At 41.0% G+C, this 22,182-nt stretch overlaps 3 protein-coding genes and 1 pseudogene across 3 annotated transcripts; 2 read left to right on the forward strand and 2 right to left on the reverse strand.

Moving 5' to 3' along the window:
- Nucleotides 1–2,179: 2,179 nt before the first annotated feature.
- LOC127756893 (uncharacterized) lies at nt 2,180–7,447 on the forward strand (annotated as a pseudogene).
- Nucleotides 7,448–9,235: 1,788 nt separating this feature from the next.
- Nucleotides 9,236–11,645, forward strand: LOC127757950 (myosin-binding protein 7-like). The gene is made up of 3 exons (XM_052283542.1): nt 9,236–10,606; nt 11,313–11,359; nt 11,470–11,645. The coding sequence occupies exons 1-3, from the start codon at nt 9,293–9,295 to the stop codon at nt 11,570–11,572; spliced, it is 1,464 nt and encodes a 487-aa protein (XP_052139502.1). The 5' UTR covers nt 9,236–9,292; the 3' UTR covers nt 11,573–11,645.
- Nucleotides 11,646–12,181: 536 nt separating this feature from the next.
- LOC127756749 (uncharacterized) lies at nt 12,182–14,593 on the reverse strand. Its single transcript, XM_052282125.1, has 4 exons — nt 14,397–14,593; nt 13,579–13,696; nt 13,315–13,467; nt 12,182–12,536 (listed from the first exon to the last, which is right to left on the reverse strand). Exons 1-4 carry the CDS (start codon nt 14,402–14,404, stop codon nt 12,396–12,398), a joined length of 420 nt encoding a protein of 139 aa, XP_052138085.1. The 5' UTR covers nt 14,405–14,593; the 3' UTR covers nt 12,182–12,395.
- Nucleotides 14,594–16,186: 1,593 nt separating this feature from the next.
- Nucleotides 16,187–20,568, reverse strand: LOC127756571 (uncharacterized). Its single transcript, XM_052281926.1, has 6 exons — nt 20,379–20,568; nt 18,091–19,669; nt 17,842–18,004; nt 16,990–17,153; nt 16,651–16,909; nt 16,187–16,565 (listed from the first exon to the last, which is right to left on the reverse strand). Exons 1-6 carry the CDS (start codon nt 20,404–20,406, stop codon nt 16,446–16,448), a joined length of 2,313 nt encoding a protein of 770 aa, XP_052137886.1. The 5' UTR covers nt 20,407–20,568; the 3' UTR covers nt 16,187–16,445.
- Nucleotides 20,569–22,182: the final 1,614 nt, after the last annotated feature.

Here is a 22,182-nt window from a genome sequence, read left to right on the forward strand (position 1 = left end):
AACCAGCAAGCGGAGGTAGTGCTTGTTTAGCATGGGACTGATGCAAACTGAGGTCCAATCTTGAGCCAATGAATCAATCAATTAGAGGTGGAGCTTGATTTCTCCAACATGAAGTTGACTTTGGCAATTTGAGCTCATACACGAGGATGGCTCCATGCTTCCACCATTCATTCTCTCAAAGGGCCGCCCGCGCTCAGTCCCTCCACTTCCAACATCATACTAGCAACTGTGCCCTTCCATCCCATGCTTCATACCGAAAAACGATGCTGATTGACGCTCTTGTTGCTCATGTAGTCTATGCATGGAGAAGTTGTGAGCATGGGGCATCCAGTATTGCTGCTATTAGAGAAGAAAGGAGCTCGCCAGAGTGGCACCTAATCAAGCTCTAGGTGAAGTCAATAGAAAAAAAACAATGACAGACACATGGGAATATGGGATCACTAGTCCAAAGTGAAAAGACTGGTAGCGAAACCAGATTAAAAAGTGAAAAGAGTTGTCCATGCCTAGTTTAATAAAAATACTCCCTCCCTTTTTAATATATGATGTCGTTAACTTTTGTTACAACCTTTGACAATTCGTCTTATTCAAAAAATTTTGTGCAAATCTTAAAAATATAAGTAATGCTAAAAGTTCCTTTAGTGACAAATCAAGTCACAACAAAAGAAAAGACATTTACTTAATTTTTTTAGTAGATTTCACAAAACCCCAAGTATTGAGGCATTCATAACAGAAAACCCTAGTTATTGGTATTTGTCTCAAGGAACCCCATGTTGTCAGGCAAAATGTTTCCCAAAAGAATCATATATTTATGTAAAATACTCATATTTCATTATTGCATATAATTATTTTTTTCATAAATTCACATTAGTTAATTTAAAGTACACATTCTTCTTGTCTAGTTTTTTTTTAATTTTTCAATTCACAAAAACTCAACATAATCCTGATTGATAATGACATAATAATTGGTTAAATATACACATAAATGATCAGACCTCGATGATCAACGATTATTGAAAAGCAGCTAACATGTATGTGCACTAAAAAATATCTCATACAGTTTTTTTACAATTACTATGCATAAATATATTATAGTTAGGTAGATGATATAAGCTTGTAGTTAGGGTTTTATGAAACACTTTGCCCCAAAATATGGGGTTTCATGAAAAAAAAATTACAAAACCTGGGGTTTTACGTTATGAATACCCTAAAACTTGAGGTTTTGTGAAATTTGCTCTAAATTTTTTGAATAAAACGAATGGTCAAACATGATATAAAAGGTCAACAACATCATAATAGTCTAAAAATGCAATTCACTCGTAATACCTTCATCCACTTTCTATTCTGGGCTATGGGCCTCTACCCGGTGGGCTTGCAAATCATAGTACTGAAGTGTAGAATTTTTTTTATTTATTCATTTATTTATTTTAAAATTTACAAAAAAAAAGTTGTTTTAGAAATTACATAAATATACCCCTAACATCCTTTGGAGAGCGTTTTTAAAAATCACCCTCTACAAGGGCATTAAGGGACTTAAATATAAAACTCCGTTATAGCTGGTTAACTTTGTGATTTTGTAATTTAAAAATATATCATGTGAAGTCGTAAATCAAACTTTATATAAAAATTGTAGAGCTCAAGGAGATCTATAAGTTTGTAGTTAACAACTTTTCCATTTAAGATCGTTTGGGTGTCCAAATATTCATTACAAAATCTAAAACATATTTTAACAAAATCTCATATCAACATTTTAAACAATGTCGGATGGATTCAAACTTGATATAAAAGTTGTAGATCTCAGTGATATCTACAACTTTGTAGTTTACCACATTTCCATTTAAATTCATTTGAAGAGTCGAATAAGCATTACTAGTTTTTAAGCAATCAAAACTGATGAAAAGGGTCTAAATATAATTAAAACATTTACATTTAGATCTCTTAACCGTTAACCCTATTAGAAGGCCATTTTTAAAGGGTTAATTGGATCCATGTGCGTGAGGCATATTTTAAAAAAAGAACGTCCCATATGCGTGAGGCATATTTGTAAATTTTCGAAACCAAAAATTATTTTTAAAATATATAATAATAAAATAGAAAAATAGAAAAAAAATTGCTGAAGTTTATGCATGTGCGGATCTGCCATCCGTTACGTGATCGGACGGGTGGGAGTACCCCCAATCCATCTTCGCCGCGATTCCTCTTCCGCCCGCCGCCGCCGCCGTCGCCGACGACCAGCGGCCGCCTATTCCGGTCTCCCCGCTCAAGCCCTCCCATGCGCGCGCTCCCGCGGGGCGCCGCCGCCTCGCTCCTCCGGGCGGCGGCGGCCGCGGCGCCGTGCCGTCCGCGCCCCGTGCAGTTGCAGCGCCGGCTCCCCGACGCCGACCGCCTCCTCGCCATGGTCCGGGTGCTCCCCCCCTCTCCCCACCCGCTCCATTCCTCTTCTGATCCTTCTTGTGTCGGATGCCCCATCCTTTGCGGCATCTTGATCGCCGTTTGCTTGCAGGTTTTAGCGGCGGTTTTAAGGCAACGATTCCATTAGGCGAAGGCTTAAATGCCATTTTGTGTGTAGCTTTTATCTATGAACACTGCTATATGTGCTAAATTTTTTCTTACTAAACTTTTAATAACAATCATCTTAACAGTTCAATTTAGGTAGATGGAAGTTATGATAATTGAAAAATCTAGATTCACTCATAGCATGACACATTGGTTTTAGTAAGAATTTAGTAAAAAAAAGAAGTTAGTATGTATAGCCTTTTCCAGCAAATTTAGTGGTGGTCTAAAGATTTTGGAGAGATGGTTGTGAGTATGGTTCACTTGCTTAGATACGGAAAGATGCAGGTAAAGTAAATTAGGATCACATTTGCCGTATCTGTACTACTGTACGCGAAATTGTTGCTGATGATGTTTTAATAGCAATGTTTGTTCGGGTGTTGATCTTAAGCTGCATTATGCTTGGCCTTGTTTGCGTCAAAGGAAATCACCAGAATTGTGAATTCAATTAACCATGTGATATTTTTAGTAAAATATTTTTCTTTAAGCAGGATAGAGAAGCATATGTCAATACACAATATTGTTCACTTAAATAGTGATTTCTGGACATAAACGACTATGTTGAACAGGAGAAGTTGAACTAGAGGATACAAGTACACAGTTAGAAGATATTTTAGTCTGTGAGTCAGTCATTCGGCAGTCAGCTAGAACTGCAAAATCTAGTTTGATGAATGGTGACAGATGATTGTCTTCATGGGGAAACAAATCCCTTTTCTTTCACATTGCATGATGTTGCATTGTGTAATGTTCAAATGTGGATAACATTAACAACAAATATCGGTTATCTGAATCTACATTGTGTTTGAAACTTCAACATTGCTTATGTTTTCACCCTACTTAATATTCTCTGTTCTGTCTTGCAGTGTCTAGCAGATGATGTAATTCTATGTTAACCTATCTCTTTGGGTTTCTCTAAATAGAAATTGTGTCCTCCTTTGTTAAAAAAAGAAGAAGAAGAAAGAAAGAAAGATTGCATATGTTTTGTTGGTTGTGGCTGTTTCCATGTTAAGTTTGATCTTACACTTCATTCAAGAATGCCAGCTTTGTGTGTCTGCTTTGGCTAACTTAGAACCTGCTTCGTATTAATATACTCCTTTTCAGAATTAACCTTCTGGCTGCTGCGTTTAAGTCCCTGCTTTTATGATCCATTAAATCTATTTTATATGTTTTTGTGTAACTTTCAAGATCTTGTTACATCAATCAGACAACTGGTTTTGAACCCACTTTTCTAACTAGATGACGTATTTTATCTGCAGAATATTCCAGCTGTCTGTTTCAGTAGATATTCTACTCTTGTAACTCCATCAGATGAGGTTCTTGTCCCACCAGAACTACTATCGAGCAGAACTGTTGGGACACCAGAGAGGAAAATAGGTGCCATCTCGATTTTATCCGTCTTTTCGACCTTTATGTGTTAATACAGACCATTTAAATGGTCATCTTACAGACTTACACAGTTGCACAGTAGCTGCAAAAAGGCCCTCTCATCATATATTTACAGAAAGGGTAGAGTGGTTCACTGGTTAATTATATGTTTTTGCTAATCATTATTCTGAGGTCCTAAACACTACAATCTAAACAAACTTTTATGTTAAAATAAAACTTTGGTGTCACTTGTGAACTAATGAAAAGAATGTGACCAGAGGATACCAGATTTTCAATTTTGAAATGGAAAATTTTTAATATTCTTTCTCTTAAAGCGATGAATAGTGCCTTCTCCAAATATATATATATATATTTATGGCTTCTCCAATCTTTAATATTCATATGGTACACCCATCATCTTTTTTTTTTTTTTGCTTGGTGTTGTAATAAGGTTTTTATGTTTTTATGTTGTAGGCCAATATGAAGACCTGGTAGCTAGAATAACAAATTTCACAATGAGGATAAGGGCTACATGGTGTTGGATGGTGATGTATTTGATGTTCCAATCAGGAAGGACATTGTTCATCGAGTTGTACGTTGGCAACTTGCTAAACGGCAACAGGTGTGCCTATAAGATTTCTCCAAAAATGCTCCATAGTGTTCAGTTCATATATTCTTTTATTTAGGTTTTTTTTTGTCTCCTAAATGATTGCTCAATGGTGAACAGAGTATGCATAATGTGGAAAATCAGTTCCTTGCACATTATTTTCTTTTCTTTTTCTTGGAACACTGCTTGTTCTTTTGAGAGTCCCTGCTTTCTTGCTATGGCTGGTAGTTAATGACAGAAATAATTGGATTCTTGCCTCATGTTTTAATGGTCCAATACTCCAATATGAGCATCAATTATCATGACTACAATATAATATTAATCATAACTGTAATCCATAGTCTCAACTTGGATTTTCCTGCTTTATATTGCTGCCTCACCATTATGTTTTATTTTCTTACTTTAGTGTGCATAGCTAATGCTTGGTTTGTCAAAAGAATGTGACTGAATTGCTTATTTCTTGTCTGTACAATGGGATACTGATAGTCCCATATCCATGTGAGCGTTGTTATGTTAGATCATTTGTTTCATGACAGGGTATGTGGAAAATTCTCACAAGTACATGCTGCATAGTTGCTCTTTGTTCTTTTCTTATCCTGAGGCTGTCTTACTGCAATTATGACAATGCCATTATACTAAGTGATGACAGTTAGGTTAATGCCATGTGAATATGTCCAGAATATAAATATAAAATCTTCAAAAGATGACTCAAAATGTGAAAATAATGTAGAAAGGATCAGCTGCAAAATTTAGTTATTTGTTTATATTGTTTTCACAGTATATTATGCATTTATGTTTCACAACATTTTGAATAGTTCCATGCACCTGCTCTCTTGAACAGGGGACACACTCAACTAAAATTATTAGTGAAGTAAGTGGCACAGGAAGAAAGCCTTACAAGCAAAAAGGAACTGGAAGAGCACGTCATGGAACATTGCGTGGTCCCCAGGTTTGAACACTACTTATTACATTCATATAAATTTACTGAGCTGTTAGTTTTGCATCTTATATAATATCTAATTGGATTTTATTGAACTAATGTAAACCAAAATGATACAGTTTCGTGGTGGTGCAACTATGCATGGACCTAAACCACGAAGCCATGCAATCAAGTTGCAAAAGAAGGTCCGTCGTCTGGGACTGAAGATAGCCTTGTCTGCACGGACTGCCGAAGGGAAGGTACAGACGTGCACTTTGTGTTCATATAAGTCACTTTATTACAGTTGTGTTTTCCACCTTATTTCCTTATATATAAGGGCCAACTGATCTGTATTCCAGAAGCATGCTTGCAATCTCAGTTATCACATACAACTCAGAATGCATATTTTGCTATCTCCTTTATTTGATCTATTGTTAAAACTAGGGATTATAATGTTATTTCACATTATACTGGTGGAGTAATCATCTGAGGTGTTGGGTTTTATTGTCCCTTTACCTTTGTTCAGGAAGACATGGCATCATGCTTGCCTTCCTAAAAGGGCGACTGAAAATTTTATTCACAAAGAACTCACATCTTATTATGCAATGTATCCATTGCACTCAAAATTATTCATTCATTTTGGTACGCATAAAGGTTCATACTCCTGTTTTCCATCTTGGAGATGTTTGTTAGTCAAGTTTTCTGAACTCCAAGTATTGGGCAAGTTTTGGATGTCATGAGTCGTGACTGCATTTCTTAGCCTGTGATGTGAAATGCTGGGCACCGCTCAAGCAGACCCATTCATACAAATGATTGTTAAATACATGAGCATGCTTTTCTGCACCATACCAGTTCATCTATCCCTGTTTTGAATTGCCCAACGAAATTTTGATAAGTGAATATTTCGTGATTTTGTACATAGCTTCTGGTCTTTGAGGACTTGGAAGTTCCTAGCCACAAGACGAAGAACGTTGTGAGCTATATAAGCCAGATGGAGGACACAAAGAAAGTGCTACTGGTTGATGGAGGCGATATCGATAAAAAGCTAAAGCTGGCTACTCAAAATCTCCACTACGTGAATGTGCTTCCTTCAATTGTAAGTGACTGTCTAGCATTTTGTATATCTTTTTTTAAGACGACGCTGAGCAAAGTCTCTGCTTCGCCTCTACTTCCAAAGTTCCAAGAGGACATAAAACATATCATGAGAATTTTTTTTTCTGTTTTCTTGCAGGGACTCAACGTCTACAGCATCCTCCAGCATGACACTCTCGTAATGACTCGCGATGCTGTGAACAGGATTGTTGAGCGATTGCATACCCCCATCAACCGCTAGCCCCTTTTACGGCAATATTAATCGGTACACTGTTTTTTTTATTCCTCCAAGCTCAAACCTGACCCACTCAACAATATCTCCAAGTCTCTTGTTCTCTATGGCTTTTCCTTCTATGATCTATCCTATAAAAAATGCTCATTTTGCATTCCAGAATGATAGATGCCAGCAGTGGTGGTGCTCATGAAAGCAATGCATTTCCTGGGATCACAATAAATCGATTTAGGGGGGATCCTGATCAGCTCTTCCCTTCATGTATCCATATACAATTCTGATTGGTAAATCAATTGAGAATCCAAATTTCGAATTGCATGTCGAAAATATTGTCCCAGATTTAGATTTTTTGAAGCTACATTACCTGGGTGGCAGTGGCTGAAGGTGGGTGGGGGTTGGGTGGCAGCCAGAGCACGAGATGGTGCAGCAGTTGGCGGCAGCGGGAAAATGTTCTGCCGTTACCAGCATGTCCGATGCAGCAGAGCAGCTGGTGTCTATACATCGTGAAGCCTGGTGCGTTTGTACCATCTGATGTACAAATATTTGTTCAGACATTAGGTTGTCAACTTCCTTAAAAATCATAGTACCATTGTTGGAGGCCTGGATTTGGTGCCCTAGCAGCTACGGCCGCTAGACCAGAGTAATGAAAAATAAATGATTCAATGTTGAAAATGTGATCTGATTAGAAGCAAAAAGTCTACTTCACCCACCCCCCCCCCCCCCCCCCCCCCCATAAAAATTGACCACCTGGATATTCTAGTGGAATGAAGGGTACAGTGAAATGGTGATAGAGTCATTTTAACTTAAACGGCTTGGGAATAATATACATTATTCCCGTAACAATATATATTATTACATTTAAGATAGAGTAAATTACACTAGCGGTTCTTAAACTTGTAACGAAGTTTCAATTAGATCTACGAACTTGCAAAACGCGCATCGAGATCTCTAAATTTGGTTTAATGTATCATCCCGGTCTAAAGCCTGATTTGACCGTGGTCTTAACTATGTGGCATGTGGCAGACCACGTGGATGATGATATGGCTAAATTTTCTTTTTCCCTTTTTTTCTTCCCATCTTTTCTCTCCTTCCTCACCTCACTTGGAGAAAAATGCGGTGGAAGGGTGAGGAAGGAGGCAAAGTGGAGAAAAAAAAAAGAATAAGAAGGGAGAAAAAATAAAAAAAAATCTATGTCATCGTTCACATAGCATGCCACGTAAGCAAGACCACGGTCAAACGAGACTTTGAACCGAGATGATACATTAAAACAAGTTTAGGGATCTCGATGCGCGTTTTGCAAGTTCATGGACCTAAGTGAAAACTTTGTTACAAGTTTAAAAACTGCTAGTGTAATTTATTCTTTAAGATAAAAAAAACGTGGATTGGTAAACTCTGTAATATTAAAAAAAAAACTCCACAAACGGGTAGTGACTTCTGTGGAGAATTCAAGTATAAGTCAATATGTAAACAAATGGTGTGAACAAAGTAAAAAAAAAAAAGAACAATGCTACAAGTTACTAAATTTTTACTAACACTCATCTTAACAATTTGATTTTGGTATATAGAAGTTATAAAAATTCTAGATACACTCGTAGCATGATATATCAATGTTAATAAGAATTTAGTAAGAAAAAGTTACTACATTTAGCCTTTTCCTTAAAAAACTGAACAAAAAAATTGTGCACATAATTAGATGGCGCAAACCAAAATAACATCGGTCCCATAATAGAACAACCTAGGACCAGATGATACATCTCATAGATGTCCAGATTTGTTGTATTATGAAATGTCTTATTCGGTTTTAGATTGCTATATTATGGGATGGAGAGAGCATTTCCTAACCCTATAAGTTACAACATAGCATCCTAACAAGACATTATGTTTACTAATAAAATCAAAGTATACCACCGCACTATCATATTAGTACGTTATTATATAGCCTTATGTCTCCAACAATATCTACGACATGTATCCACACATGCTTTTTTACGTGAACTACCGAAAATTTATATTATCTTAACTGCCTTAAATAAAATCATGTCTAGTGTGAGGCTAACATGTGGGCCCAGGTGGCATTTAGGAATGAAATTTTGGGAGAGTGGCATTTGAGGACTAGCATTTTAAGAGGATGGCAAAAAGGTAAATTCTCCCCACTAAATAAACACATCCTACTCACCAAATTCATATTACTACCTGTCAATTTTTTAAATCATTTCTAGTCACTACATTCACTAAATAAACTCATTCTACTCATTAAATTCATATTACTACCTGTCAATTTTGTCATGAACCATCCAGTTTCAACTCCTCCCAAAACAAAACCCCCCACCTCCTAATTACGGGAGGCAACCGAAATTTCCAAAATTAACCCCCCCCCCCCCCCCCCCCCCCCTCCCGCTTCCGCTTTCCCTCCCCCATTTCTACCCTACCCCCCGCGCGCGCGCACGCACGTGCGGCCCACGCGCGGATGCGCACGTGCCACCACCTCCCCCCCTCCACCGCCACCGCCACCGCCTCCGCCGCCGCCATGGCCGACTCCGGCGAGCCCCCTCCCCCTCTCTGCCCCCTCTGCGGCCACCCCGCCGCCTCCTACACCTCCTCCTCGTCATCCTCGCCCTCGCCGTCCCAGCCGACGGCGAGGCCGCCGCTGAAGAGGAAGGCGCCCCCCGAGGCGCCGCCCGCAGTGGTGCGGGTGGAGATCGGCGACGAGGCCGCGGCGCTGCGCGAGGCCCTGGCGCGGCAGCACGGCGCGCTCGCGGGCCTCCAGGCGGAGCTCGACGCGGAGCGCGGCGCGGCCGCTGGCGCCGCCAGCGAGGCCATGACCATGATCCTCAGGCTGCAGCGGGAGAAGGCCGAGGCGATGATGGAGGCGAGGCAGTTCAGGCGGTACGCCGAGGAGAAGATGTCGCACGACGCCGCCGAGCTCGCCGCGCTCGAGGACCTCCTCGCCAAGCGCGACGCCGCCCTCCGCGCGCTCCAGTCGTCGTCCTCCTCCCGCGGCGGCGGCGGTGGCCGCGGCGTCGGCGGCGGCAGCGGCCGCGCCACCCCGTCGTTCCCGGGCTCCTCGCCGCACCACTACCCGTCCACGCCGACGCCGGCCTCCGCCGCGGCGGCCGCGAACTACCCGCCGCTGCGGTGCTTCATCGACCACCCGCCGACGGCGTCCGAGGCGGACGCGCTCGACGCGCAGACCCCGCGCGAGCACCTCACCCGCCTCGCCCACCGCGTCCACATGCTCGAGCGGGGCGTCCACCCGACGGCGACCACCACCACCACCACCCCGATCATCCGCGTCGCGCCTGGCTCCGCCTTCCCGCGCCCCACGCGCGCCTACTCCGACGCCGACAGCCTCGAATTCTGCGACGGCGAGTACTTCCCCGACGACGTCGACTGCGGCGCCAGCGACCGCGTCTACACCGTCGACGCCATCCACGGCCGCCCACTGGCCGTCCCCGAGGGCTCGTGCACGCCGGGCGGGAGCTCATGCTGCGGCGGCGGCGGCGTGCCGTGGGCGGAGGACGAGGAGATGCGCCGCCTCAGCGCGCGCCTCCAGGCGCTGGAGGCCGACAGGGAGACCATGCGCCAGGCCATCGTCTCCATGGGCGCCGAGAAGGCGCAGGTCGTGCTGCTCAAGGAGATCGCGCAGCAGCTCTGCAAGGAGGCCACGCCGCCGCTGCCGCCGTCTGCGGTGACCGTCGGCCACCACCTCTACAAGGGCGCCGCCGCGCCGCCGGCCGTCACCGTCAAGATGCGGCCGCCGAGGCCGCCGGTGGTGATGCACAGGAGGGTGATCGACGCGCCGCCGGCTGCGAAGACGTCCTACATTGGTGCTGTGGCCAAGGTAATTAATGGATCAAGATTTCTTAGCCACATTGTTAACCATGTTAAATTAATTGAGGTTTGGGAGAAGCTAACTAACTATTGCATTGTGCCATTAGCCATAACAATGTTCTAAATGTTAAGAAAATTAGCACAGTAAGCAGCAATATTTTCCTGGATCAGGAAGTTCAGAAGTACAGATGATCAAGATTTCTATTCAATTTGTTGAGCATTTTAATTGATTGAAAGGTTGGAAAAAACAAGCTAACTATTGCATTATGTATTTAGCCATTACAATGTTCCACTGTACTATATATTTAGCAAATGAGCATGATAAGCAGAAACACTTTCCTGAATCAGAAGTTCAGAATAGTTTGTCAAAGAGAACGAGAACAAGAGTTGTTTTGGTTAAATTAGTCAGGTCATTCTTCAACACTAGCCTTACAATGCATGATTTGTTCTAATGTTCTATCGAGAGTACTGATCGTAAAACCTGATTTAACATTTGTATAGTTGTATCTGATCAGTAAATACTGATCATACGCAAGCTTCATTTTCTTCATGATCACTGTTGAATCTGATTATGTATCACCAATACCAAGTTCTCCATGATTGCACCTTCAGTTTGTGCCAAATGCCAATACTACTACTGCATCTGCATTCTGCATTCTGCATTGACACAACCTAATGTCCTAATCTGCTCTTGCTCTTTTCTATTTCCCTTCCAGTGGTTCACATCGATCGTTTCACGGTATAAGAAAACACCCCGCACCAAGTGAGTTCATCCCCATCATCTTATCTCCGTAAAATTCCTGCGTTCCAAAGGAGACCTACATTTCTATCGCGCATTCCTCCTTTTCATATATTTTTTTTCGCCTTTTGCAGGTACCCAATTGGTCAGTGTGGCAACAACGTCGGCTTGCTGCTGCTGCTCGACAAGGCTCCCAGGCCAGGGCACGGCCACCAGAAGATGCCCAAGAAAATTTAGAGGACACGCCATTGCATCCATCATCCATTCTACCGATGATTGCAGAGGCCTGCACAACTCAATTTTCTCTCCAGATGAGCTGCTCAGCTCTTTGAATATATATATATATATATATATATATATATATATATATATATATATCTATATGTATATATATATATATATATCTATATGTATATATATATATATATATATATGTATATACACACTATACATATGACAAGGTGGCTTTCGCATTGCTGTCGCTCACGCTTAATGTAGTAGTGATAAAATGGAAGCCATTTTGCTGTTTTTCTTCTTTTTTTTTTCTATGTGTCTCTAGTTCTCTGCCTCTCTCTCTCCATACATTTTCGTCGGTGCTGTTTACTCTTCATTTCTTCAGGTTGAGTGACTGTGCAGTACAGGGTAGGTAACACCAGCGAAGCATTTGTACATTGCGTTCATGAAATTTGAACCAAGAAGAAGCTAACATTTGGTATATTGATTGCACGATTTCACTATCAACACATTGCTGAATCAGTGATCTATATCATTGTCATTTGGGCAGCAAGTTGGACTACAGTTTCTGTTTTGCTCATCAACACAGGACAAGGGACAAATGGAGGCATGTGGATTCAAAGTTTTCATACTGTCATTGAAGCTCCGATGTTAACAACTGTTTCTAATTCTAATATATAGATGCCTCCAACAAGGTAGGTACATGGCTACCAAACCCCTAGTGTCTCTATGAGCAACATGACTCTAGAAGACAAGCTACAGGAACAATTGAATATGCATCTCATGGCGAAAATTCAGATATTCTTCTACAGTTATACCACGCTCACTATATCATTGCCTCTGGCTTTGGAGGTGGTGGTGGAAAAGCCTCCTTCACTAGCTCCAAGAATTCCTCAACTCGTTCATCTTCATTGCATGCTTCTCCCCGCTCATCCTTCGAAAATCGTTTACCGCACTCTTCTATCATCTGCAGTGTTCAAAGGAACCAATATGTCAAATAGATTAGGGAGATCTACACCTAAAGAAAATATCAAGGCAACACAAGCAGGTAGACCCAGACCACGGTTACTCAACAAATTCCTTATTACAAAAGGTTACTCACATATGTAACATAGAACTATTCACTCAAATTCTCTGAACAGAAAATTCAGATTCGTTGATTGTGACACAAACCTAAACAGCTATTCCCATAATTGTCTCTGTGCGAGAAATTGTGGGATTTGCAAGGACATGCCACACCAGAGAGCGCAGTTTGTCTAAACTAATTTACATTGTTAATTATTGCAAGGAAAATCCAAAACTTACTTGATATTCATCTATGTATAGAAAACATAAAACATAGAAATTCAGCCTATCCGAACTAATCTCCATTTGTCAATTATTGCAAAGAAAATTCAAAAGTCCATTAAGATGCATGCTTGTATAAAAGGCATAGTATAGAAATCCAGATCATAGAGCTTAATGGTGTGAATCAAGTGTTTGCCATAAGAAGATTGTTGAATAGAGCCAGCTTCTTGAATCACGCATTACTGCAAAGAGTCGGATTTATTTGCAGTCTTGGCCCCATATTTGGATAATTGCCCTGAGTATCCCCTCATTCTGCTGAGCTTTTCAAGAAACAGGTACATAGCCACTTTCATGGTGTACCAAACTATTATAAATTCTTAATTTGTGCCATAGTTAACATCAGCTAGTAACTTAGAACTACCAAAAATTTAATACCAACAAGATAAACATGGTAATACCGCATAGGCATCAGCAGCCGAGGATGGTCTCCAATTGATTACATTTAGCTTGTCAGCATTTGTAAGCTTGAAGCTCTCACATCTTGTCACAAATTCGTTAATTGATTCCCTTGTCTGGTTGCAAGCAGGAGTTTTTAGAAGGTACTCATATACCTGGGTGTGATAGTGGTGACCATGAGACCAACACAGGCAAAAATAAACTTAAACAAGAAATTAGATTAGACAATATTGGGGTTGAGTGGTAGCAGAAAAAATTGTACTCACCTTACACTCTGATGCAGCAACAGCACCCAAACATCCCATGGGATCGGTTTTAGCACCTCTAGATCGTAAGAAGTCAAGCACTTCAAAGTTTGTTAGAAATCCTGCATTTGTTTTCTCTCTGCAGAAAAAGGAATGAACATCAGCCGTTGAGATTATGAAAACAAGACGACATCAGGCAAGTAGAACATGCTAAAGATCTGAAATCCAGCCTTTCATACTTGGTGTAATGGTTCTACGATATGCGCTAAGAATTACTAACTATTCAGAATCCTCTTGAAAATATATATTTTGATACCCACACAAAACAGGACAAGATTTAGAAGTATATTATTGCCCATTCAGCAACCAAAAAAATCCCCAATTTACCTTCAAGTATATTTCTGTTAGAACTAGTCAACCTAACAAATAAACCAGGAATATCGATGCATCCCACAGTACTAACTTCCTATTGAAGAACTCGCCGATGGTCAATTGCATAACATCTTTACCATAGCAATATTCTCAATTTACACTTTTTTTTCTAGCAATATGTAAAACTAAAAGCGCAAGTGGAATTGACAACTACAAAGGCAAATTCTAGGGAAATATGGCACTGGTACATACATGGCTCTAAAACCTAAATCACCACGGTGCCCCCTCACAAATCAAAGTGCAAATTGATTTTTATTTTCAAGAAGCCATAATAGCGGAGACGACGTACAGACACAATACTGGACATAGCACACGGATATACATGGATGTACAGACACAATCCTCATCTAAAAAGCAGGAGCTCCATGCGAATAATTAGGGGGCACGAGTTGGCAAGAAACACTGACATCTTCATTGCTGCTGCAGAGTGCAGAGTGCAGACGCCGCGGGCGGCGGGTCGGCGGCGGGGAAGGAGGAAGTGGGCGCGGAGGGCCGCGGCGAGCTAGCAGCGGGAGCGAATCTCTTGCCTCGCCGGCCTCGTCGCCCTCGCCGTCGCCGGCGGCCGCAATCTTAGGGTTGGACTGCGCCGCGCGGCGCCGCGAGGAGGTGGGGGAAGGAGGAGGGATGGCTGGCCTCCCTAGCCACGGCCCACGGGCCGGGCCATCCTCAGATGCCATGGCCTAACAGCCCATTTGTTATCTCGAGAGAGCTATTCGGCGCTAGAAAAAAAGTCCACTTTGTGTCCCCTAATTACAGCCAAAACCGGGTACAAAACGTCCCAAAACTTATAAAATCGGTGTAAATCGAATCTTATTGGTAACGGTTTTGGCTGACGTGGTAGCATTTTGACCTGGTCTTTTGGTCTTTTTAGGTGATGTGGCATTTACGTGGCATTCTAGTTGAAAAAATTTCAAGAATAAGCTCGTGAGCACCTGCGCCTGCTAGGCTCGATGGGCCTTCAAGGCCCAAGGAGGCATGTGTGTTTTTTTTTTTTGTTCCTTATATTAATATTAATTGGTTTTGAAAGATATGAAGATAACTAAATTAGGTATGTGAGAGTTTTTGGTAGATTTGAATTATTTTTATAATTTTTTTAAGTCAATTTTGAATGATTTTAAAATTTGAGTAGAAATTTGAAATAGATACTTTTTCAATAGAGATTTATTTGAATTTTTTTTAAAAAAAAAGAGTAAACTTTCAAATCAAATTTAGATCTTTCCTTTCAACTTTCGAAACTTCCAACTTGATTTTTAAAACTTTCAACTCAAAATTTTAAATACTCTATCCAATTTTTTTGAACTTTCAATTCAAATTATGAATACTTTAACTCAAATTTAAAAACTTTAAACTCAAACTTTCAACTTTCAACTCACATTTAAAATTATGATGTACAAATTTTCAACTTTCAAATCATACTTTGAAATTTTGACTAGATCTCATTTTTTATTTATTATTTTATTATAAAAGCATGCTTAACTCTAATTGTAATTAGCTCTAATCGCTATTAGCGGTAAGCGCGTTGGAGAGGCAGGCCTGCTGAACGCGGTGCCCGCTACTTTCGTTCCTAGCGCAGCTGCGCACAGTAGGAGCCCCTTTGATAAGAATGGAATGGAGCATTTTGTGTTCTTGCAATTTGAATATTACAATAATTTATAGGGAAAGGCTACATTTTTTTACGGAACTCTCACATACGCTTATGTGGCACAATGTGATGAAATCTCGATTTTCTATGCTTCGATTTTATAAAATCAAACGGATGATAGCCAAATTATTGGCTAGTTCAAATTTGTATGTACAAATCAAATAATTATGCTTCTTTAAGCCCAAAATTCAAGCTCCTATAAGCTCTTTTCACGCTTTCCCACAAAATGTCTCCCCCTTCGGCAATGTAGGAGCTGCTTTTTTACTTCTCGTGTTTTCTCTTTGGTTTTAAGCACCTAATTTTCTGTTAAATTTTGTCCATGTAAAACACATCCTCTCTTCAATGAAGCGGACTTTCTGCCATACCGTTAAGATAAACTCTTAACCCTGAGCACAGTTCCACAAGATAAAAGACCAGCTAACCTCATGACATGTGTGCCAACACGTAGAATATAAATACCATTACAGAGTTACAACTTGGGGGGGGGGGGGGGGGGGGGGGGGGGTTCAGAACAGTATCTGATACAGACATCCTGATAGCTTAAAGGGCTTAAATAATACAACTCATAATTATTTGGACAAAATTTCTACAATTCTTACAGCTTGCAACACGGTGTTGTCTGAAGTAGCTCAAAATGGTGTTTCCTCCAACCGAACTATTTCCCTTTCTTTTTTTTTTTCTTTCATCTTTCTTAATCTACTTAATTTGAGTGGATCTATTCTGTAGCATATGATTCTTACAGATACATTAGTGTTGCACCTTATGCACATTGCCTGACAGGTGGACTCCAGAAGAAAAGCCCAAAGGTGCAAGATTAGTGCTTCCTGTTCTTCAGGTAAGTTTTTGACAGAATTCTCTTCCCAAACATGTTGTTTCGAAGAGCAGCAACATGTGGCCTAATGGCTCCGATCAGCACAGCGCGTACTGCAGCATCCTGCACAATAGCACAGTTGGAGTTAAAATGTGAAATTAATCTAATGTTCGTATGCTTGTCGCAGAACGGCAGCATTTTTTCTTACCTCACACTCCTTGAGCGCTGTTTGGATCACATAGTTCCCATATGGGTCGATCAAGATATGCAGTAACTTAGGGTCATTGATAAGCTCGTGAATGATTTTAACACGTTTAGGCCACGATGCTTCTTTTAAACATTTCTCTACCACATTGCTGCTACTTTTTTGCATCGACAGAGATCCGAAATGACCTTCCAGCTTGTCCAGTATTTCATCTGTCGCCCATGAAATGTGGAGATCAAGAATATACTGTACAACATAGTTCCTGCAAGGAAAATATTGCCCTAGGACTCTGAGTAGACAACAATCTCTTGAACTTCAGAAGGCAAAAGAGAATGTGCATACCCATACTGATGCTCTGACAGCTCAAGAGCCCTGGAAGTGATATTGTACAACAACTGGTTCTTCTGTTCCTTATTTGCATGAAGAATGCATTTTTGAATGATACAACAACCTTGACGATCCTGGGCTAGCTCAAAGTAATATTCCATGGCCACATTAAGAAGGAACTGCAATGGTTATACCAGTCCAAATTTGAGATAGACTATTTAAAATTATGAAAAAGGTGGACTCTGTAACCATTATTGTCTTGTACTATATCGTTTTCCTGCTCTACAATGGCATTAGAATTATAATATATTCTATGCCAATCCCTCTATGAGATATTTGAGGAATGTGTGGGAACATTCTCCCCATTCTGCACAACCCCCTCACCCCGGTGGTACATTATTTTTAATTCATGTTGCTTGCTTAATTAAAATCTAAAAACTTTCCAAAATTGTCAAACTGTATTGAAGCCAGCATATTAAAGCTTTCATTCAGATGATAATAGTGGAAGTTACCAGAGAATAGAAATGTGTACGCTAAAGCAAACGGAGAACTCAAAGGCAAGTCATAAAGCTAATAAAATTTCACACGGAGTTGAAACTCCCTACCCCCTCCAATCCTAATGCGGGCTCTCATTTCGGTTTCAAAAAGATAAAGCTAATGAATGCTTTCAACAAGTATGTATATTTTTCAGCTCTAAGCATCCACATATTTCTCAGCATGACTGCTACAAACCATGACGATTAATAGTTTCAATCTATCCACATCATTATAACAAAACTAGCATTATACAGCTAATGTAGGCAAGAGTTTGCACAGCTACCATACAAAGAATAATAATACGTTCAATTTAAAGCAAAGATATCTTACTGCTTTGTGCTCATGTGAGAATTTTTGCAAGCAGCGGAGTGCAACATGACAGCCATTTGCATCCATCATCAAAGTGATGGCACCAGAGCTCAGGGCACATACAACCATGGAAACTTCATCTGGGGAGTTTATTGTTTCGATCACCTTTTGCACTACACGTGTCCTGGATATGTGCAGAAAAATAGCAAAAAATTGTGATAGAAGTAAATTGTGAGCAAAACAGTTAATATCAGAGTACCACATACATACCCATGCATGTCGCATGAAAATTTAATAAGCTGCCCTGGTCTTTTGGTTATTTCATAGACTATATGCATCTTCTGATCATGGTTGCACTCTTCAAGTAGCTTTTGTACCAAGTAGTTTCCAAATGGATCGACCACAAGTTCACCAATATGTTCAATGATTCCATCAAAGACCTTTTTAACATTCTCCGAAGTACCTTCTGTAAATATCCTCTGTAGGAAGCGGCAGCCATTCTGATCCTTTGCCAAGAGATGAATTTTCCCAACAACTTCATCTACTGAACTATAACTCATTTGAGGAATTTTCATGGCCAAACCATATTCAGATTCCACAGGTGACAGAGCCTGGGAGTTTAGCCTGTCAAAAAGCAAGAAATCGTTGCCCTGAATATTAAGATGTTGATTGTGTCCATGCTGGTTAATTCTCTGATTCATTTCAATGCGGCCATTAGGTTCAAAGACAGACTGAATATTTCTCGCTGAATTTATATCATCAGACTTCACCATCGTCTTTCCAGGAAAACATTTAATGTTGACCTTATCAAAAATCTGAGGCTGCAGGAAACCTTTGGATGAACGCCTGAACATATAACGATGCTTCAACTTTTCTGCTTGCTTCATCTGGCAATATTCGCAGATTTCGCGTGAACAATCAGGGTAAATTATACATGAGCAATTGTTCACAAATGTGGAATTCAGCTGGTTGTTTCCATGTGAAATAGCAGCACCATTCCAGTAAGTATCAGCACTGCTATGTGCTTGCTGACCAACCATTGGTGTCCTGAGATAAGGTGAAGCTGCAGGGATAGAAGAGGAGTGAACACCATGTTGGTTGCTTCTAACCCAATGAACATCAGATCCAGCGACCTGTGGCATTTGCTGATAAGCATACTGGGATTGAAAAAGATAATGACTGTCAGCATCAAAATCTTGCCTCATGAAATTCAAGCCAGTCTGCTGATATGGTGCATTAGCCCGGAATTGCCCATCAATAAAATACTGTTTCTGTAAAGGTGAAGCTGATGATGGTAGATTATACGGGTCCCCAGAAACATAATCCGAGCCATGCAGCCCGGTGCACATCTGAACATTGTGTACACCGTACTTCGGCTTCATGTATTCAGCAACATTGGGATTCAGAGATGAAGGCCTGAAACCATCTTGAGCAAACTCCTGCTGATGAAATGAGTTCATTGTGCTCTCACCAGATGAAATCACATGACTTGCAGGATAATGTCCACCTAGGGGTGCAACACTGACAGGATTAGCAGGAGTGCCAACAGTAAAATCCCTGAATCCCAAGCTCATGTTCTTGAATGCCGATGCCAACGACGACAGGTCATCTGGCAAACTGCCATTCTCAAAGGAGACACCAAGCTGGTTACTCCCCAGCTGCGACTGCGACTGCATTCTCGCGATCATTGGAGCCCATCCTGCCTCTGAAGAAGAATCACCTGCATAATGAGACCCCAACTCCACATGGTCCGCAAACATCGCATCAGTGATCTTGTCGGCATAGGCCCCAAGTCTGGGATCTTCTTGATTACCCGGCACTTCATCCATCTCAGTAGCAGGACAACAATCTGCAGAGCAGCAGAGGCAGGACACAGTCAATGCCAAATCTATCAGACAATGTAGGACAGAATCACCAATCCCACGGCACCGACGATTCCACACTACACGCAAATACCGCGAAATGACCAGCATCATCGATCAATCAAATGATCATCGAAGCGATTAAAAAACATTTACCAAATAGTAAAATTAGCATTTGTACAAGCAATTTTGGAATAACGACAACATCAGCAGGGCGTCCATCTGAAGATCTTGGAATCAACACAGTTCTCCCGGCCAAATGGACGAAGAGAAAAAGATTTTTGATCCCATCAAAAAAGAAAACACAAAGCAATCCCAAATCCCAAGAAACCCAAGAAACGCACGCACTCATAACTAAATTCCGATAAGGGAACCACCAAAAAGAAACCCACGATTTCCCCCCATCGAAGCCACGATCGCGTCCCACGAGGATCAAACGAAATCCGTCACAAAACTGCGGGGGTAGTTGGTCGCCAAGAAAACCCACCCACGCACGCCAAGATCGCAAAAACCCCAAGAAAACCCCCCGCCCGATCACCCAACACCCCCCAAAAGCCCCCATCTCAAATCAAGAACCGGGCCCCCCACCGAAACCCACCGCAAGAACACCGATCCTCGCAAGAACCGATCGACGAAATCCCCCCAAATCGACACACACAAACCCCCACCCAAAGAAAACGGCAGAGGAAAGATCACCTCCAACCCTCGCAGGGGGCGCGCGCATTCGCGCCCGGGGCGTCCCCGCGCGGTCCTGCGCGCTCCGGCGGGTTCGGGGAGCGGATCGCGGCGGAGAATTGGACGGGGAGGCGCCGATTTTGGGGGGATTTTGGAGGAGGAGGAGGTGGAAGAGGAGGAGGAGGAGGAGGAGCAAGGCTTGCAAGGGAAGCTGATGAAAATAGGAGAGAGAGAGAGAAGCAGGGGAGGAAGGGTGGAGTAGTATTTGTTTTGCTTCATGCCTTCTCCTTGTCAGGTGTTGATTTGACCGTTTTGCCCCTAGCCTTGGTGGCTTTGGTGGTGGGCAAATGTAGGGGCAGTTTGGGGAAATGTGTGAGGAGAGAGAGAGGGAGGGAGAGAGTGTGGCTTTTTTTTTTTGCCATGCAAGCATTTGTGTTTGGATGTAATGTGAGTTTTGTGGAAATTTTTTTTGAGGGGGTTGTTTATGGGGGAGTTATTAGGGTTCTGGGGGTGTTTGTTATGTGGAGTTAATTTGCACTAAAAATTGTTTTGTTGTTCAATTGCGATGCTTTTATGAGATTTAATGCTTGCTTTTAACATACACGCATGTGTGCTTCAAAAATTTATTTATGTGTAATTTGTTTATTATATGGCAGTTTACTTCACTACTATTTTCAAACCTATCCGTTCTTTATCTTTGGTATTACCAAATTTTAATATGGTAACAAATTAAATATGTTCTTGTCATCTATACCTTAACAAAATTTGGAAGTTCCAAATCACCAGAATATTCTAACTATTGGTACTACCAAATGTTGGTAAGAATTATTTTGATAATAAAGTGAACAAACCCTATGGCTCTCTATTGTCCGAGCATTTAAAATGATCATAACTATACTTTTATATATAGTACTCCTACATATTTTATTATTTTCATTTTATCCCGAACATTTATAGCACATATACTACTAGCACTTTTGTATCTAGTAAGACATTACAGTCGTTTCTTCTTGCCGTTCACCTGGCAAAACTAGCTCCACCTAATTTCAGAACCTAGCTACCTAGCCAAAGTATGAGTACTACTCTTTCCTGGAAATACAAAACATTATTAATTTGTTTATGTTTCTCTCTTTTTTTTGGTATAGGAATTTGTTTATGTTTTGATGCAAATCTTTCATGGATGTTATGGCTAGCATTGGTTCGTCTCTGGGCATTAATTTTCTTGCTGCAGCACTATTCAAGGTCCAAAATTTTCATGGAAAGCTTCTTTATTTTAAATTAGGTCTTTGTTCCTTAAAAAAAAGTAGGTGCGCTACCAAATAAAAAGTGCTATTTGCGAAAGGAACTCATAGTTTATTATATGGAACTGACCTCAAGCATGGAGTTCTGGATTTTGTGATGCCATGTGATATTCAGTATTGATCAATGTTCAATAATGTGCATATAGAATCCCATCATATATGGCTTGCGCAACATTTCATCAGGTACGGCGTGGTTCTTCTTCATTTCTTATTGTAAGGCCTTGTTTAATTCCTAATTTTTTTTCTCAAAAACGTCACATCAAATCTTTGAATATATATATATATATATATATAGAGCATTAAATATGGATTAAAAAAACTAATTCCACAGTTTGCATGGAAATCGCGAGACGAATCTTTTGAGCCTAATTAGTACATAATTAGCCATAAGTGCTACCGTAACCCACATGTGCTAATGACGGATTAATTAGGCTTAATAAATTCGTCTCGTGGTTTCCAGGCGAGTTATGAAATTAGTTTTTTCATTCGTGTCCGAAAACCCCTTCCGACATCCGGTCAAACGT

The sequence above is a fragment of the Oryza glaberrima genome, chromosome 12 (genome assembly GCF_000147395.1).
Source record: "Oryza glaberrima chromosome 12, OglaRS2, whole genome shotgun sequence".
In the NCBI taxonomy this organism is placed as follows: domain Eukaryota; kingdom Viridiplantae; phylum Streptophyta; class Magnoliopsida; order Poales; family Poaceae; genus Oryza; species Oryza glaberrima.

Coding starts and splice junctions, on each gene's coding strand:
- LOC127756749 (XM_052282125.1), bottom strand. Junction 13,468..13,578: donor TTGCTGCATCAGAGTGTAAG/GTGAGTACAATT, acceptor TATCACACCCAG/GTATATGAGTACCTTCTAAA. Junction 12,537..13,314: donor CGGCTGCTGATGCCTATGCG/GTATTACCATGT, acceptor TGAACACTGCAG/ATGATAGAAGAGTGCGGTAA.
- LOC127756571 (XM_052281926.1), bottom strand. CDS start 20,406: ATGCGCGCGCCCCCTGCGAGGGTTGGAG. Junction 19,670..20,378: donor GCCCCCTGCGAGGGTTGGAG/GTGATCTTTCCT, acceptor GCTGCTCTGCAG/ATTGTTGTCCTGCTACTGAG. Junction 16,566..16,650: donor CAGCGCTCAAGGAGTGTGAG/GTAAGAAAAAAT, acceptor GCTATTGTGCAG/GATGCTGCAGTACGCGCTGT.
- LOC127757950 (XM_052283542.1), top strand. CDS start 9,293: ATGGCCGACTCCGGCGAGCCCCCTCCCCCTCTCTGCCCCCTCTGCGGC. Junction 10,607..11,312: donor ACATTGGTGCTGTGGCCAAG/GTAATTAATGGA, acceptor TTTCCCTTCCAG/TGGTTCACATCGATCGTTTC. Junction 11,360..11,469: donor AAGAAAACACCCCGCACCAA/GTGAGTTCATCC, acceptor CGCCTTTTGCAG/GTACCCAATTGGTCAGTGTG.